General features: G+C 37.1%; 1 protein-coding gene across 5 annotated transcripts in view; it reads left to right on the top strand.

Annotated features, from left to right (window-relative positions):
• LOC132818342 (serine/threonine-protein phosphatase 2A 56 kDa regulatory subunit gamma isoform) overlaps positions 1 to 17800 on the top strand; it is a 170613-nt gene that overhangs the window by 139658 nt on the left and 13155 nt on the right. For 4 of the 5 annotated variants that reach the window (XM_060829272.1, XM_060829273.1, XM_060829274.1 and 1 more), the window contains 6 exons: positions 289 to 397; positions 3537 to 3590; positions 8736 to 8906; positions 9133 to 9260; positions 11411 to 11512; positions 16204 to 16276. In XM_060829272.1, coding sequence (XP_060685255.1) covers positions 289 to 397; positions 3537 to 3590; positions 8736 to 8906; positions 9133 to 9260; positions 11411 to 11512; positions 16204 to 16276 — 637 coding nt within the window. Of the gene's footprint in view, positions 1 to 288; positions 398 to 3536; positions 3591 to 8735; positions 8907 to 9132; positions 9261 to 11410; positions 11517 to 16203; positions 16277 to 17800 lie in introns of those variants that run through there. The other variant, XM_060829276.1, reaches the window with a different exon arrangement.

The following is a 17800-nucleotide window of genomic DNA, read 5'->3' on the forward strand; positions in this document are numbered from 1 at the left end:
AGATAACCCTGCCCTAAGGGGTTTCACTGCTTCCTGAAGCACTATCCATGTAATTTCTCCCTTCATACATGACACAGTCTCCAGCTTAGTGACTATTAAACCAAAATCCCTCCAGCTGCAGATTAAGTTCTGTGACTAATTGTACATAATTATGGAAGACTGTCCTAGTAACAACTGATCTTCAACACATCTGCAGATTTGCTAGAAGCCAGTTTTTGTTACAAGTATTTGCAGTAGATAAGTAGTGTGTGTACATCATTGGCTAACGTTTGTTTCTTCTTGCTGTAGCATAATTAATGGATTTGCCTTGCCACTAAAAGAAGAGCACAAAGTTTTCTTGCTGAAAGTATTGTTGCCACTCCACAAAGTAAAATCTCTCAGTGTCTATCATCCTCAGGTAAATATTAAATTCATATAAAAAGTAAGTGAAGTTGCAATTTGAATAGCTATTTCTGAATTAACTTCAAAAGCATAGATCTAGTTTATTTAATGCGGTTAGTCATAATTCAATTTATTGCAGCATGAGTTCCAATGCAAAACATGGTAGTTGAATATTTCATAGTTAAAGTTGGTCCTTTCCAGGAAACCTGGGAAGAATTACAATATTGTATCCTGACAGCAACCACACCAACCACCTTAACTTTAAATGTTTTTATAGAAAACAGCCATTAGAACTTAGTTATTATGAATCAAAAGTCCTAGCAGCTGCTAGGATATCCCGTTCTCGGAATGTTCCCTTCCTTCAGATGTGCACCCTGTTGTCTGTGCAGCCCATTTTCTGACTGTTGCCTTTTCTGGCCTTTTCCATTAACTCACTCATGGAATGTTGATCATAGCGATCTACAGAACAGAAAATGTCCCGTCAGGTTTGCACCGGTGAAAAATAAACACCTACCTATTCTAATTGCATTTTCCAGGACATGGCCTATTGTATGCCTTTGCATCGCATGCACATCTAAATGCTGCCTGAATGTTATGAGGGCTTCTGCATCTATAGGCAGTGTTCCAGATTCTCACCACCCTCCAGATGAAAAACATTTTCCTTGTATCCCCTCTAAACCTCCTGTCCCTTACCTTAAATCCATCCCCCCAGGTCATTGAACCCTCTATCAAGAGAAAATGTTTATTCCTACCTACCCTGTTTATGCCCTCCATAATTTTATACATCTCAGTTATGTCCTCCACAGTCTCCTGTGCTCCAAGGAAAACACCCCAGTCCATCCAATTTCTCTTCTTCACTAAAACTCTCCAGCCCAGGCAGCAGGTGGTAAACCTCCCCTGTGTAATTACATCCTTCCTTTAATATTGATTTCAGAATTGCACACAGTGCTCTAGCTGTGGTCTAACTAACTTTATATGCAGTTGCAGCATAACCTACCTCTTCTTAATCTCTATGCCTTGTCTGATAAAGCTACGTATTTGCTTTAGAAGGTGAATCCTTCTTAGTAACCTCAATCAAAGAGGGAATTGTTGGCATCAACTGCAAATGGGCACATGTATACTTTCTGTTATGTATTCTCCTGTGTCTTATTGGCAGAAGTTACTTAAGGTATACAACCGCTACACATGAGAGGGTGAAATGGAATTGTATTTAATGTGGAGGTGTGTGAAATATTTGAATGGAAAAGAATAGTATAATTGGAGTTATTAATGTGTTTAGAATGCTTGAAAGTGGATAAATCAACATGTCCAAATGAAATATAATCCATAGGCTAAGAGAAACAAGAGAAGATTTAAAATTCTAGCAATTTTTCAGTCATCTCTGACTGATATTGTGCTACATGAATTCTAATGTTGTACTGTCCATTTTAAAAAGAGAGATGGGGAAACCTATGGAATTCTAGGCCAATCAGCCTAACCTCAATAGTGAGTAAGATGTTGGAAGCATTGCTGAAGGACAACATAAACTGATATTTGGAAAGACATCAACTAATCAAGGACAGTTATCATCTATTTGTTACAGGAAGGTTATTCCACTTGATTGAACTTATTTTCAAGGAGGTATCCAGAATAGGTGAAGAAGACTAATGCATTGATGTAGTCTGTTTGGGTTTGAGCTGTGCTTTTGACAAGATCTGATGAGTTACAATGGTCAGTAAATTTAAAGAACCCTGTTTCTTTTAAGTGAGGTCAATAACCAGTAATTAAAGTAAGTGATAGAAAAATTAAATAGGAAGATAGGAGTACTTTTTCGCCAGCGAGGTGGGTATGTGGATCCCAGTGCCTAGAACAGAAATCCACCTCATGTCCAAAAAAAGTCATTTGCTTGTCATGGATTGTTGGTTGGAAGATGGAATTTGACTTGATAACTCTCTTTCAGATGTTATGTGCACAATGGTCTCCTGTGCCTTATGTTTTCTATTATTTAATTCATTAATGGGATTTTGTGATTTTTTTTCTCTACTTATTTTCAAAAAGCATTAATGCTTTTATTGCTGAAATATTAGACCCATTGAGCAGTGTGATGTTGCAGCTATGATATACAGTAAGAAATATAGTATATTGCTAAATGAGAATGGAACCTAAACATTGGGTTAGGTGTCTGACTCCATTGCCCTGTCAGAGTAAATTGCAGATTAGCACAAATGCTTTTATACATTAGCCAGGCAGTTAGATGATCCCAAAAGTTGGTAGCTCTGGAAACCAAATAACCTGCACCCATCTTTATTTTCCAATATCCAACTAAAGAGTTAAATGAAATTTGCAATAAATAATCTGCTAAGGTGAAATTGCTCGCACGACTGCCTCACAGTGCCAAAGACCCAGGTTCAGTTCCACCTTCAGGTCACTGGCTGTGTGGAGTTTACACTTTTTCTCCATGTCTGCATGAGTTTCCTCCAGGTACTTTAGTTTCCTCCCACAGTTTAAAGATGTGCATATTATGTGGCTTGGCCATGGTAAATTCCCCATAGGGTCTAGGAATGTGCAGGTTGGGTGGATTAGCCATGGGAAATGCAGGGTTTCAGGGGTGGGGAGTTGGGTCTGGTTGGGATGCTTTTTGGAGGGTTGATGTGGACTCGATGGGCTGAATGGCCAGTTTTTATACTGTAGAGATTGTATGAAAAGAGGACCTCCCCAACTGTCCAACTTCATCCCATCTAACTGCATTTGCACCCTAATATCGTACTTATCAGTATTTACAAATAAATACTGAACAGAAGTTTATCTGATTCCAATAGCAGCCCAGAATGTGCTAGAATAGCTGAGAGGTTTTGACATTGAGCAGGCAAATTCTTTGTTGTATTTCAAATTTCAGAAATGTTGCATTGTGGGCATTTCCTTCTCATTTATTTCAACATTGAATCCTCATATCTTTGTGCATCTACTAAAATCTGTAACCTCCAATGTGATTGATCAGACGTGGCGATATGTTTTTGACGCTAGATTAGCACCATGCAAAATAGGTTTAGCATACTTATTTTACTTGATTAGAAGGTACAATGGAGCTACTAATCCAACAATTCAAGTATATTCCAAGCTATAAAAAGGAAAAATAACGTAGTGCTTTAACCTGTTGCTTTCTGTCCTTTCTTCAGCTGGCATACTGTGTGGTGCAGTTCTTGGAGAAAGACAGCACTCTCACGGAACCTGTGAGTTTACCTTAATTAAGTGTTGTGTTTACCTTTAATTAAAATGTCTCTAAATTTGTACTTGTATTCCTTTGAGAAAGGGATTTATAGTTCTGTTTTGTTTGAAGTTCCTGAAGAATGCATTTTGTTGGAAGTGTGTGGCTTTTATCAATTAATAAGTGTTCATAAAGCATTTACAATTATTTCTGAAATACATAGTACCTATTTACATTTCAAATTTACATTTAGTTGATCTGTTTTGATTAATCTGTTTTAAAAAAACAATTGTAATTAATGTAGTTTTGTTACAGAATAATTATCCTGTACTTGCTGTTGTCTGCTTTCAGAAATTCTTAATTCTAATCACAGTTGCCTTTTTTCCATGTTACCAATAACAATTGAGTTCCAATTAATTGAGACAATTAATAAAGTTTATTTTTTGGATATCTGCAGATTAAAGAAATAGCTCAGATAGGAACAAAATTTATTTACAGAATAGTGATTATAGGTTAATTTTTAAAAATATGTGATGGTTACTTGACTTAATTGTACCACATCATGTTGTTTGTGCCAGCTGCTAACATATTGCAGTCAAACAATGCGAAAAGGTGCTGCTTTCTAGCTGTCATCAGAAGGTAACTGATGTTGTGATGTGATTAACTGCTTGTTAGCAATAAAGTAATGTGCTTGTTTGTGCTAGTGTTGTTGGGGGTTTAAACTAATTTGACAAGGTATTGGGATGAGAAGTGGAGGTGCATGAGGGAGTGATATATAAACCATTTTGGAACAAAAACAAGTCAGTGTGGATATGATCAAATAAAGAGACAAGGGAGTATAACAAAGCTGGATGACATTTATTTCACTGTAAAGGATGTTATGCGTAAGGCAGATGAGTTGAGGGTGCTGGTTAAAACATGGGGAGATGATACCGCTGCCACATAGACATGGTCAACGAAGGGGCAGGCTCAATATTCCAAGGTATAGATATCTTCGATGAGATGTGGAGAGGTGTACAAGAACAGATGGTGTTGCAGTATTGTTCAAGGAGTCAATTACTACAATAAAAAGGGATGCTACCTTAGATTATTCCTCAATTGAGGGTATATGCTACATGAACTTGAAATCAAAAAAGGGGGCAGTCATTTAATGGGAATGTACTTTGGACCCCCCAAACAGTCAGAGATAGAAAGACAGAAATGTATTCAAATTTCAGGTGTGGTTATAATACGGGATTTCAACTTCCCCAGTACTAATTGGGTTAAGCAAAATGTGGACGTCTCAGAAAGGATGGAATTCTTAAAATGTTTTTTGGAACTTATCTTAAGATAGCACATAGAAATCCCAACAAGGAAGGGCACGGTACTCGACTGAATTTTTGGTAAACAAGCTGGACAAATGATAGAAATATTGGTGGGGATGCATTTTAGTGACAGTGACCATAATTAAGTAACATTTCAAGTAGGAAGGACAAAAATGGAATGTAAGTAAAGGTTCTGAATTGAGGCAAGCCAGTTTTAATCTGATGAGACAGGATCTGGCCAAAATGGACTGGGAGCAGCAATGTACAGGAAATTCTATGAAAGGAGTGGGATCCTTTCAAAATGAGTGTAGTACAGTGAACCCTAAATGTCAAGGATAGTACAGGATTGAATAGGGGGAAAAAAGGGATGTTTATTTTAGATACTGAGAGTTCAAAATACTGGAACCTCTAGAGGCCTACTGAGATTGTAAAAGTTTACTTAAATGAGAATTCATAAAAGTGAAAAGGAGTATGAAAAAACATTGGCAGGTAAAACAAAAGAAGAACCAAAGACATCTCACAAAAATATCAGGGGCAAGAGGATAACCAAGGAAAGAGGCAGGCCTATTAGAAGCCAGTGTGACAAACTGTGTATGGAGATGGAAGATGAGGATGAGATTTTAAAGGAGTAAATAGACATGTAGAGTACTAGAGGGAAGGATGATATAGTTGTTGAAATCAGTGGGGAGACCTATGATGTCCTTGAACAAATCACAGTGGAGAGGGAGGAATTATTAGTGAGCTTTTGAGAAAATTTGTAGCTCAGGTTGAGTTCTAAATGTAGGTTTGCTCGCTGAGCTGGAAGGTTTGTTGTCATTTTTGTCCTTTTTTGTAGCTACTTGAAATGTTACTGAATTATGATCACTGTCACTGAAATGCACCCCCACCAATATTTCTACCATTTGTCCAGCTTGGTTACCAAAAATTCAGTCCAATGCAGTACAGTGCCCTCCCTTGTTGGGATTTCTATATGCTGTCTTAAGATAATCTCCTAGATACATTTTAAGAATTTCATCCTTTCTGAGACTTTCACATTTTGCTTAACCCAATTCATTTTTGTCACCATATTTAATGACATCATCAGTGAGCCTCCAGATGATACGCCGGTGGCATGACCCGCTTTCTATTTGTGTTTAGGTTTCATTGGGTTGGTGATGTCGTTTCCTGTTCTTTTTCTCAGGGGGTGGTAAATGGGATCCAAGTCAATGTGATTGTTGATAGAGTTCCAGTTGGAATGCTATGCTTCTAGGAATTCTCACATGTGTCTGTTTGGCTTGTCCTAGGATGCATGTGTTGTCCCAGTCGAAGTGGCGTCCTTCCTCTTCTGTATGTAAGGATACTAGTGAGAGTGGGTCATAAGTTGACGTTCATATTTTCTGGTTTGTCCAATGTAGTGTTTGTTGCAATTCTTGCAAGATATTTTGTAAATGACATTAGTTTTGCTTGTTACCTGATAGGGTCTTTCAAATTCATAAGCTGCTGTTTTAGTGTGTTGGTGGGCTTATGGGCTACAATGATGCCAAGGGGTCTGAGTAGTCTAGCAGTCATTTCTGAGATACCTTTGATGTAGGGGAGAGTGGCGAGGGTTTCTGGACATGTTTTGTCTGCTTGTAGGAGTTTGTTGCTGAGAAATCGGCGCACTCTGTTTATTGGATACCAGTTATTTTTGAATACACTGTATAGTGATTTTCCTCTGCTCCGCGTAGTTCCTCTGCTGCAGTGTGTGGTGGCTCATTGAAACAATGTTCTAATGCAGCTTCGTTTGTGGGTATTGGGATGATTGCTTCTGTAGTTCAATATTTGATCACAGCAGGAAATGACATCATCCCAGGAAATGACATTATCAACCCAAGGAAACCTAAACACAAAAATAGAAAGCAGGCCATGCCACCAGTGCTTCATCCAGAGGCTCACTGATGACGTTGCCTAGTATGGTGACAAAACATCTGAAAATTAACCTTCCAGCTCAGTGAGCAAACCTACGTCCAAAATTATTAGCATTTTAGTGACCTTAAAATTGGTTAAATCTCCAGGGCCAGATGAGGTGTATCTCAGGCTCCTGTGTGAGGCAAGGGAGGAGATTGCACTTGTCCTAATATTAAGTTTCAAATCCTCTCTGATTGCAGGAGAGAGATGCAAGGGAGCTAACATGATATCATTTTTAAAATGGAGTGATAGGAGTCATAGATGGAACTATAGACCAGTGGGTGTAACATCAATAGACAATAGGTGCAGGAGTAGGCCATTCGGCCCTTCAAGCCAGCACCACCATTCATTATGATCATAGCTGATCATCCACAATCAGTATTCTGTTCCTGCCTTATCCCCATAACCCTTGATTCCACTATCTTTAAGAGCTCTATCCATCTCTTTCTTCAAAGTATCCAGAGACTTGGCCTCCACTGCCTTCTAGGGCAGAGCATTCCATATATCCACCAATCTCTGGGTGAAGAAGTTTCTCCTCAACTCTGTTCGAAATGGCCTAACCCTTATTTTTTAAATTATGCCCTCTGGTTCATGGACTCGCCCATCAGCGGAAACGTGCTTCCTCCCTCCAAAATGTCCAAAAACATTTAGAATAATTGAGGGTTGGAATTGATCTCCACTTGGAGAGGTAAGGATGAATCAAGGATAGTCAGTACAGATCGTTCTACTATATCGTGCATTTCATTAATGCAAATTCGCTATAACGCAATTGACAAATTGAGGACACTGTTTCTATAGCGTGAACTTTTAAAGCATGTATTGGTTATAACATGATTCCGACCCCATTAGTTTAAATGGTGCTGCTATTATGCAATTTTCTTAAAACACGGAAATGCACAAGAACTGAACTACCGTGTTATCGCAGAACTGACAGTATGGCTTTGAAAGACAAAGATCATGCCTGACTGTTTGAATTGTTTTGAACAAGTGACTACATGAGGGCAGTGCAGTTGAAGTAATCTATGTCGATTTCAGTCAGGCCTTTGAAAGGTGTCACATGTGAGATTGGTCAAGAAGATGAGGAGCCCATGGTGTCCAGGATAATTTGGCAAATTGCATCCAGAATGGCTTACTGGCAGGGGATGGAGGGTGATCAAAGATTGTTTTTGTAACTGGCAACCTGCATCCAGTGGCATACAGCAGAATTTGTGCTGGCTTTTTTGTAGTGTGTATGAATGTAGATTTGATCAATATGTTCATGGATGGCACAAACTAGTGCAGTAAATAGTGAGGAGGCAAGCCTTAGATTGTGATATGGACAGGCTGGTCAATAGGGTGGACTAGTGGCAAATTAAACTTAATCTGGTACAGTGAGAAGTGGTGCGTTTTGGGAGTACTAGCACAACAAAGGAGTACATGATGAATAGTAATATCCTGGAAAACACAGAGGATCAGAGGGACCTCGGTGTGCATGTCCACAGATACTTAAAAGCAAGAGGACCGTTGAATAAGGTGTTTAAAAAGGGATACAGAATACTTGCCTTTAATCAAAGTGCCAACTGCAAGAGCACAGAGGTTATAATGTAATTCTTTAAGACTTTAAGGATTAGGACTCTTTATCCTGAGAGTGATGAGTGTCTGGAGCTCAAGTGTCTGAAAGGGTTGTGTCGACAAGAAGCATCAGAACATTTGAAAGTATTATGATGAATGCACAACTGCATTGCATGTTAGGCTTTAGACTAAGTGCTTGGAAATGGGACAAGAGTAGATAAATGTTTGATGACCAACACATACACAATCGGTTGAAAAACTGACTGACTAGTTTAATAGCTATACTATCTCATTCAATAGCTGGACTTTTACTGTATTGGCTTCTCTAAGTTGTTTGTCATGCTTCAAAGTTTGAGTAAATGGCTCCAACAGTATTTTGGCTTTTGTAGGTTGTTATGGCATTGCTCAAATATTGGCCAAAAACGCATAGTCCAAAGGAAGTGATGTTTCTAAATGAATTGGAAGAGATTTTAGATGTAATTGAGCCATCAGAATTTGTAAAAGTCATGGAACCCCTGTTTCGACAGCTGGCTAAGTGTGTTTCCAGTCCACATTTTCAGGTGAGCTCTCAATTGTAAAAATGAAAATTTGGATAATATTTACGTTTTCACAATAGTACATTCTAAGACCTATAGTATAGTACTGGCCAAACTATAAAGTTGTCAATGGATTGTATCAAATAATAACAAAAAATTTGCTTCCTCTGTATGAAAACACTTGAATTCTTTATAGTTGCATGCAATGTCTTACTATTTTTATTTTCTTGATGTATATTCTTTGACCTAGGTGGCTGAGCGAGCTTTGTATTATTGGAATAATGAGTACATCATGAGTCTAATTAGTGACAATGCTGCAAAGATCTTGCCCATTATGTTCCCATCTTTGTATCGTAATTCAAAAACCCATTGGAACAAGTAAGTGAATTGTTCTATTATTGTATTTGGCCTTCCATAAACTATAAGCAGAAAAAACTTTTGCAATAAGTTAGAATGTAAAGTAATTGTATGAAGAATACGAAAAGCACAAATATTCCGGAAGAACGTTTCTCCAGGGAAAGTGTTGGTACAATGGTTAAAGAGTCCCTAAGTGAGATTTGGAGACTTGGGTTCAAATCACACCATGACAGTTGGTGAATCTTAAATTCAGTCAGTGAAATTGTAAAGCTCGTCTCTGTAATGATGAGCATGAAACTATCATTGTTGTAACAGCCTGTTTGTTTTACACATGTCCTAAAGGGAAAAAAAAGTCATCCTTACTGTATTCTGAATAACACCCATAACAATGTGGTTGACCCTTGACTACTCTCGAATGCAGTTAGGGATGGGCAACACATGCTGACCTTAGCTATAATGTCCACATCCAATGAAAGAATAAAGTCAAAAAACAGAATATCAAATTAAGCGTTCACATAAAATAAAATTCTTGTTTTAATTTGGGCAATTTGAAGCATAAACACATCATATGTTTAATTATTCAATTAGACGTTTTTAATTTTGAAAAATGTTTTGTATTAATAAGCTGAAAGCACTTTTGTACCTATGTGAGAACAGAAGTGGGCTGGCTATCAATTGGCTTGCACTCGCTCCACATCCAATTAGATCGTAGCTGATCTATGGCCTTAACTCCAACATCTGCCTGACTCCATGTTCCTTCATGCGCTCCCCAACAATATATTGATTTCAGTTTTGTAAGTTTCAATTGATCCAGCAATCAAATTCTTCTGGAAAGCTAGTTGTAAATTTCTCTTTGTCATTTCATTTCTGAATGATGTGATTGACTTAAAAAATTTGCTGCACATTCTTGATTTACCCATTAGAAAAAATGTTTTCTTATATTTGTCTCATTAGATCCTTTTCTCATGTCAATTATGTGACCCCAAACCTTCTGAACACAGATATACAAATCAACGTTTTACAACCAGGCTTCATACTTCTTAATCTTGTTTAAACCTGGTATAATCTGGTAATTTAGTGCTGTCCATCCAATTTGTCTGCACTCTGTGCAATTTAATTTGATAGTGCGGCATTCGACATTATTGGCTTAAATACCATTTTGAAGTATGTGTTTGTAGTATAGGTCCTCTATACATTAGAATGTTTCAAACAAACTTGCAAGTTCAGGATGTGCTGGAGAAACTCAGGTCTGACAGCATCTGTAGAGAGCCAGACCTCTGCTGAGTTTATCCATCATTTCCTATTTGTGTTTCAGATCTCCAGCATCCCTTTTTTTTTAATTTTATTTCTTGTAGATGTGTATTTAGGACATGTTCACACAGCATGCATTCCAAATTGTCAGTATTTTAAAGCTTGTTCCTGAATTTGCAAGTATGCAGGTGGAAAACTCTTAAGGTGTTCTATCAGACATACTAGTTCCTGTGGTCTGTCACTTGCATTTGTTTGAAAAGTTCAATGATAAAACTCTAAAATATATTTAAAGTAATTCGTTCCTTGTCTTGTGTGTAGCGAAGTCTGAGAGATCACTTTGAAAGCATATCTTCACAAAAAGGGAAGATATTACTGTGCATTACCTATAATTAAGCTTGCATATGATTATGAATGGAAATTGAATCCTAAGATATTGCTATTGTAGAAGCATGACATTGTTATTTTAAATGTTACTATAAATGTAGTATTTTAGTGTATTCTCAATTGAAACTTGGTAATTTTTACTTAACCTGTCTGATGGAAAAAAAATTAGGTAATTATTCAATTGTCCACTTGCCCGATTTTACTTCTCATTGACTTCAACAATGAAAGAAATTGGGCAGTGTGTTTTTAAAAAGAAAGGCGATTGATCTGATTGCATCAGTTTCATATTTGGTGGTTTAGATGAAAATTATCCAACCTGAGTCTTAATAAAGTTATGCAAGCTTCAATTAAGGTAGGCATTTCCTTTGGGTAGGAGGAAGTATGACTTTAAGCTTCATATTTACTAACATGCATTTTATACACTTTATTTCTAGTTCCACAATATAGTCACTGTTTTTGTAATTTCCTAACGTAGACCTAATACATGGTACAATGTTAAGCATGCATGAGACTCAGTTAATTTTTTTTATATGTAGGACTATCCATGGATTAATCTACAATGCTCTGAAACTCTTTATGGAAATGAATCAGAAACTATTTGATGACTGCACTCAACAGTTCAAAGCAGAAAGGCAAAAGTAAGTTCAACTGTCTGTCCAGCATATACAGAACAACCTCAATTATCTGAACGAGACTGGTGAAGAGTATTTTGTTTGGATAACTGATTGTTTGGGTAAAGTTTTACGGGACCTTGAGATCTTGTTCAGATAATCCAAAATTTGGATAATCGACGTTCAGACAACCAAGGTTGTTCTGTAATGTGCATGTGTACAGATCTCACTCTACCACAAAGTTATCTATTACGTATTGTTGTCTCAGACATTTACATGTGATTAGCCCAAATTTATATTCATGAAACAATGGACAAATAAATTAGTGGAGAGTGAACCAGCAAACAATATGCAGTTCACAAGTTTGTGATTATCTTATCATTATAAGCAATTTCAGTATATAGATTTGCACCTGTTTAAATAAAAATTAGCTAAACTATGAAGATGTAGCAACTGAGAGCTGCAAATGAAGTATATATTAGCAGATAAAACAGTCTTCACTTTCCCCGGTGTTCTGTATCCCTACAGTATACACATTCAAACAAAAGTTTGAAGAGAGCTCCAGGAGTAGTGTGTCTGACCTGCTAAACTGTAAATGACTGGGAGAAGTAATTAGACGATAAACTGAGATGTTAATTTGCACCTGCGATCATCTTTCAACTTCCATATTTGAAGGGAATATAACTTGTCATATAGTCTTTATCTCCATTGTAGTTGAGCCTTTGTGGCTCTCTGCTATTATTTGGAAGCTTGTTAAATTACAGATTTCTGAGCCCATGAAGGCAGTTACCATAGCAGAACTAGACACTCATTATACTTGATGGTACTGGGTCTTGAGTAAATGCAGCATTCTCAGTTCAGCAGAGAACAAGCCAGAAGTTGCCCAGCAAGGATGGACAATAATGACCATAGATGGCTGGTGGGGTCAGTAAATCCAAAAATAATAGTATTCTAAAAAATGAATGTCGTCATAATCACTTCAGGCAAAGACGCACATGATTAACCCTCTGATTAAATCAGTGGAGAATGAACCAATCAGCTAATGGTATACTAAAAGTTCACTAAAATTTGTGCTTATTTTGCCATAACATATGAAATTAAAGCAGGAATAGGCAATTCTGAGCCTGCCATTCAATAAGATCGTGGTTGATCTAATTGTAATCTTAACTTCACTTTCCTGCCTGCCTCTTCCCCGGTCCCCATTAACACATCCCCATTAACAATTGATTTTCTTGTTCATCAAAATCTACCCAAGTCAATCTTGGGCATATTCAGTGACCGAAACTTCACTGTTTGCTCCGGAAGAAAATTCCAAATGTTCACCACCCTCTCAAACAAGAAAATCCTCCTCATCCCTATTTTAAATTGGACTTCTTTAATGTTGAAACTTTGTCCTCTAGTTCTAGATTTCTATACAAAGGAAAACATCCTCTCTGCTTCTGCTCTGTCAGGTGTCTCTCAGAATGTTGTTTCAAAATGATCAGCTGTCCTTCTAAATTTGAATGATTAAAAGCCGAGTAATCCGACTGAACTTTGCTCTGTCACACTTTGGCACTTAAGGTTCTGCAGTGTCACTGAGTGAGCTGCTTGCCTCTATATCAATCACCAGACTCTGGCCTCAAACAGCTCCCCTTTGTGAACTATTTTCTGCAGCTGCACAGCTGTTGATTTTATCAATATAGATGTGGTCACTACTTGATGACTGTGGGGTTCAGGACCCCACACATCTTGTATCTTGTTTTGATTTTGGAAAAATATCCTTGTAATTTAGTCAGTGTATGTATTTTCAGTGCTTGTGTGTGTCCTTTTGGAAACTGTCTTGAATACCTGGCTTAACTCCATGTGATGACCTGCTATCAACTCATTTACCAAGCCATTACCCCAGAAGGTGTGGCGAGGCAGTGGTTCCCTGGAACGACTGGGTCTCATCTAAAGAAGAGAGTGGAGAATAGCTCAAGAATGAGTGCAAGGTGTTATTATAAATCATAAACCAGCCCTGAAAGGTAGTTAAGCCACTTTTTTTAATTAGTAGTTGGGACTAATGATGAGAAAATCCAAGCAGCAGAAAAGTGGCCTTAGCCAACGATGAGAAGGGAGCAACATGCATTCTTTTGTCTAGTGGGTTGCGATTTGAGGTTTATGCAAGACTGTGCACAGTTGGCTGGCACACTCCATAGATATGCATTGGATCAGCCAGAAGCCTTACCATGGAGGTAATAGCAGCAAAGGTTGGACTGCGCTTACTTTTCAGTAATTTGTTTCTTCGTTCCAAGATATAATTCTTAATTGTGCTGAGTGTCCTCCCTGATGGGTTGCCTCTTTCTTGATCTCAGGAGTCCAGTCTTTCCTTGGATTCTAGATAACATGGTCCTGTACTTCAAAGATTAAGGTTTGACACTGTACAGCCTTGTCAACGCTGTGTGTACATTCTCATCATTTACTTCTCTGCTGAGCAATCCTTTAGTATCCTGTACTTGGTCAATCAACAGGAGGAATTCAAAAGATTGATTAAACAACTTCATCCCAGGTCCAGGGATACAGAAACTAGAACCCCTCCTCAACCTGTGTTGTAACTCTGTCAGGCTACTGCTGTCCCAGAAACACTCAGATCTGCGCAGACTTCTTTCAACATCTGTGCCTTTTCTCAGGGTTTCTTAACTGGTTTTCCCATTGCACACAGTTGTTCCATTGCACAATTCACCTGCTCATTTGCACTGTTACCAGCCTAAATATTATAATTGTCTGCTAGAATAAGTGGCCATGTACCTTTCCCACTGACTGATGTATCACCAACTTCAGCTCATCAAGTTGCTGAAGCTGCACAAGCTGATGGCAGTTACTGCAGATGTGGTTTCAGTCTTATTCTCCTTTCAAAACTTGTTAGCTTTCTTCCCCCAATAGACAAGTATTACTCCTTTTTCTAATGCAACACAAGAATAGTTTTGTTCGTTGACACATTAAATATCTCTGTATGCAGTTAGTCTGGAACTGTAGTGTTGCCTTTAGTTCCCTCATCCTGTTACTGTTCCCTGAAAGTTCTTTTTCTTTTTGTATGGACACTACAAGCATTTAAATGCCTACCCTCAACCAACAATTGTACTTCTTCCTTTCACATTGCCTCTGTCCTTTTTACGTTTTCAACATGCTTACTGTAAGTATATTAATGAAGCCAAGTTCCATTTCTTTTCAATTTCTTGATGATCCAATTCTGCATGAACCTTCCTGTTAAGTTTCCTACCTACTTTTATGTTTTATATTTATCTTATGTTACTGTACTTTGCCAGATATTTTATTTTACCCTTAATTCCTGCATCAGTTTTTTTTTGAGGTTGGCATTAGTCTTTATTTTACCACCTCATGGTATATATTTATTCTGTACTGTCTGTGTTAGCATATTGATCCTAGCTAGTAACACATTGTCTTATATTTCTCCTCTAACAGTGTTATCTAGTTCACACTCCTTAGCTTGTCTTCATTCCTTCAGACTCTGTTTTGTATTGAACTGATCTTTAATAGTTCTTGGAGGTGCCTTGCAAAGCTCATCAGAAAAGTCCTGGCATGCTGCAAAAGTGGGATTGTGAACTCTTTTTATGTAGAGAATTATTAGGAATACACTGCCTGAAAGAGTAGTTGAAACAAGTTTAATTGTTATTTTCAAAACCATATTGAATAAATATTTGAAAAAGAAAGGTTTTAAAAAGTCATGGGGAAAGAGCAGGGGTGTGAGACTATGCCAGAACAAGAGCAAAGAGGTTTGGTATATCATTATATGGTTATATATTCAGATCGTTGTGGTATTTAGTGGTTAAACGAGAAAATGATTTGAACTGGAAAATGATTTGAAGTGGCCAGAGTCTGGCCTGGTATTCTTCATTCATGATATACAGATGATTTGCACAGTTTCAAACTCGAAACAAACAGGACTGTACGATTAATCAGCAAGACACAGATGTTAGTTTAATGGCAGAATAGTGTAAGTGTGAGGGAACAAATTACAAGAGAAGCAAGAACATATGCTCAGTAAAATGTTGCTGACATGTACGGATGAGGAACTAAATTTATATATTCAAAAATATATTTTTTTATGAAATGGAGTCTAGGCAGATGAAGTTATAGAAGCTAGAAACATTTGGAGTTGTTAAGTTCAATAATTTAAATGAAGTGTAGATTCATTATTGCAAAGTCTGGGATTGAAAATTATCTATCTATAGTTATGGCTTAATTCATGACCATTTAGACTGATGAGACAAAAGGAAATTAAACAGCAGCTTTTATAATTGTGACAGGTTTTAACAATGAATAGAGGAACACTTTCATCTGAAATAAAACAGAAACTTCTGAAGAAAGTTTGGCAGTATCTTTCAAGCGAGAAAGAAAATTCATGTTTCAAGCCCAATATGATTCTTCAGAATTGCTTAATCTGGTTAGGGAGGTAATCATGAAAGGGCCATCGTTTAAAACTAACATAAATAGGTGAAAGTCAGTTTTTGGTGGCTGTAACAAAGAACCATATGATAGCTACCTGCACTGTAAACTACTTTGGTTCCATTGTTATTACATTTTATGATGAACAGCTCTGTGTTCACTTCACAGATGATAAGACAATCCCACCAAAACTGCCATTGCTGTTTTAATGCACTGTCTGAGATAATTACGAGTTCAAACCATTATACTATTTTCTTTAGGTATCTCAAAACTGTCACTTTTGTAATGTTTAGGGAGAAAGCAAAATTGAAAGAACGTGAAGAGGCTTGGCTCAAAATAGAGAATTTAGCAAAAGCAAATCCACAGGTATGTTTATACCGTCACTATTATGATACTCTCCATAGAACAATATATAAAGGTGAAATGTGCTGTATTGAAAAGCTTTCAAAGTTATTTGTTTTTAGCACAGAATTTGGATTATATTAAGTTGATTATTTACTTATGAAAATAGTTTATCTGTGAGGGGCTACGTCAATTGTACGTGTCCGATCAAATTCAGAAAATAAGTTTACAATGGATTGCTTTACAAACTTTATAAATTGGATTCATCTTTGTAAGCTTGTGCTTGTATCTGATAATAGCTTTTGCAACTTTCTTTAAAAGACATTCAGAACACTTGTTTTTAACTTGAAATATCTACTTCTGTACTTCAATTCCAATTATTTAAACAGATTTATTAGAAATCCACAAATTATTTTGTTTGTTTGGTGTCAAACCATGAAAATTGTGGTAGTGCAACAGGCACACCAAAATCAACTTGAGGCAAGTCTTATCCCAAACCCAATGCACTTCAACCAAGTGTCGCTGTAGGTGTGATTAATCTGATCAACTCTCTCAATTCATTCATTTCATTTAAAATTGCTGGTAGCTCAAGATTTAATTTGGAAATGCATAGGAAGCTACCATATCACCTAATTTATATGGGAATATACATTTAAAATATGTCTTCCTGTACTTGTAGTTGTAGTCTGTCCTTAGTGTTATAACTCATGTAAAGATAAGTTGTTTGGCGTGCATTTCCACACCAAAGACACTGGGTAGATTTGCAACATTGTTGCTTCTGTTTATTATTTACTAAAATTACTGAACTATTTAAAACATTTAAAGTAAGGATGTATAAATAGATAATTTCAAAATACTTTTCTTCTATCCAACCATCTACCTCTACCCTTAAGATGAACTTCTTTTTGCATAAATCTTCACTCCCTTTTTACTCCGAATTCGATATGATTTTCTTTCTAATCCTCTAAAACTGGTATATGGGCAACATGCAGCTGTGTCTAGAATGACAATTATTTTCTGAGTCCGTGAAATTGACAGTGACTGACAAGCTGCGAATGTTAATGGCTGCGCAGCCATCGTTTCCTCTATAACCACTTTACTCCCAACAAGATCAACACTGGTATATCTGGTAAATAATTTAACAATAGTAAATTGCTGAGTTATTGGTAATGGCCTTTCCAAAAGCATATGTTCAACTTTTTCTTATCTATGTCTGAGAGATTTCTGACTTTGTAACTCTTCTCCAAACAGGTTCCTCTCCCTTTTGTCCATTCATTCCTCCCTATGACTACCATCCCTCAAAAAAATATCTTGCTTGATCTGAATGGTGGAATTAATTCTGCATATATCATGAAAAGTAACTGTCAGAGTGGTTTTCCTTCTTTTTATCTGTGTAATATACCAGAGACTGACTAGACCAGTCTCCACTAGTAGGCATTGGCCCACAGAACAAAACCACCAGTAATTTGACATAAAAGTTTCAGTTATCCTTTGGGAGATAAGGATGCTGACAACCATTTAGATGCACCCTTTTGAGGTTGAAGTTGA

The sequence above is a fragment of the Hemiscyllium ocellatum genome, chromosome 8 (assembly GCF_020745735.1).
Source record: "Hemiscyllium ocellatum isolate sHemOce1 chromosome 8, sHemOce1.pat.X.cur, whole genome shotgun sequence".
NCBI classification, from domain to species: domain Eukaryota; kingdom Metazoa; phylum Chordata; class Chondrichthyes; order Orectolobiformes; family Hemiscylliidae; genus Hemiscyllium; species Hemiscyllium ocellatum.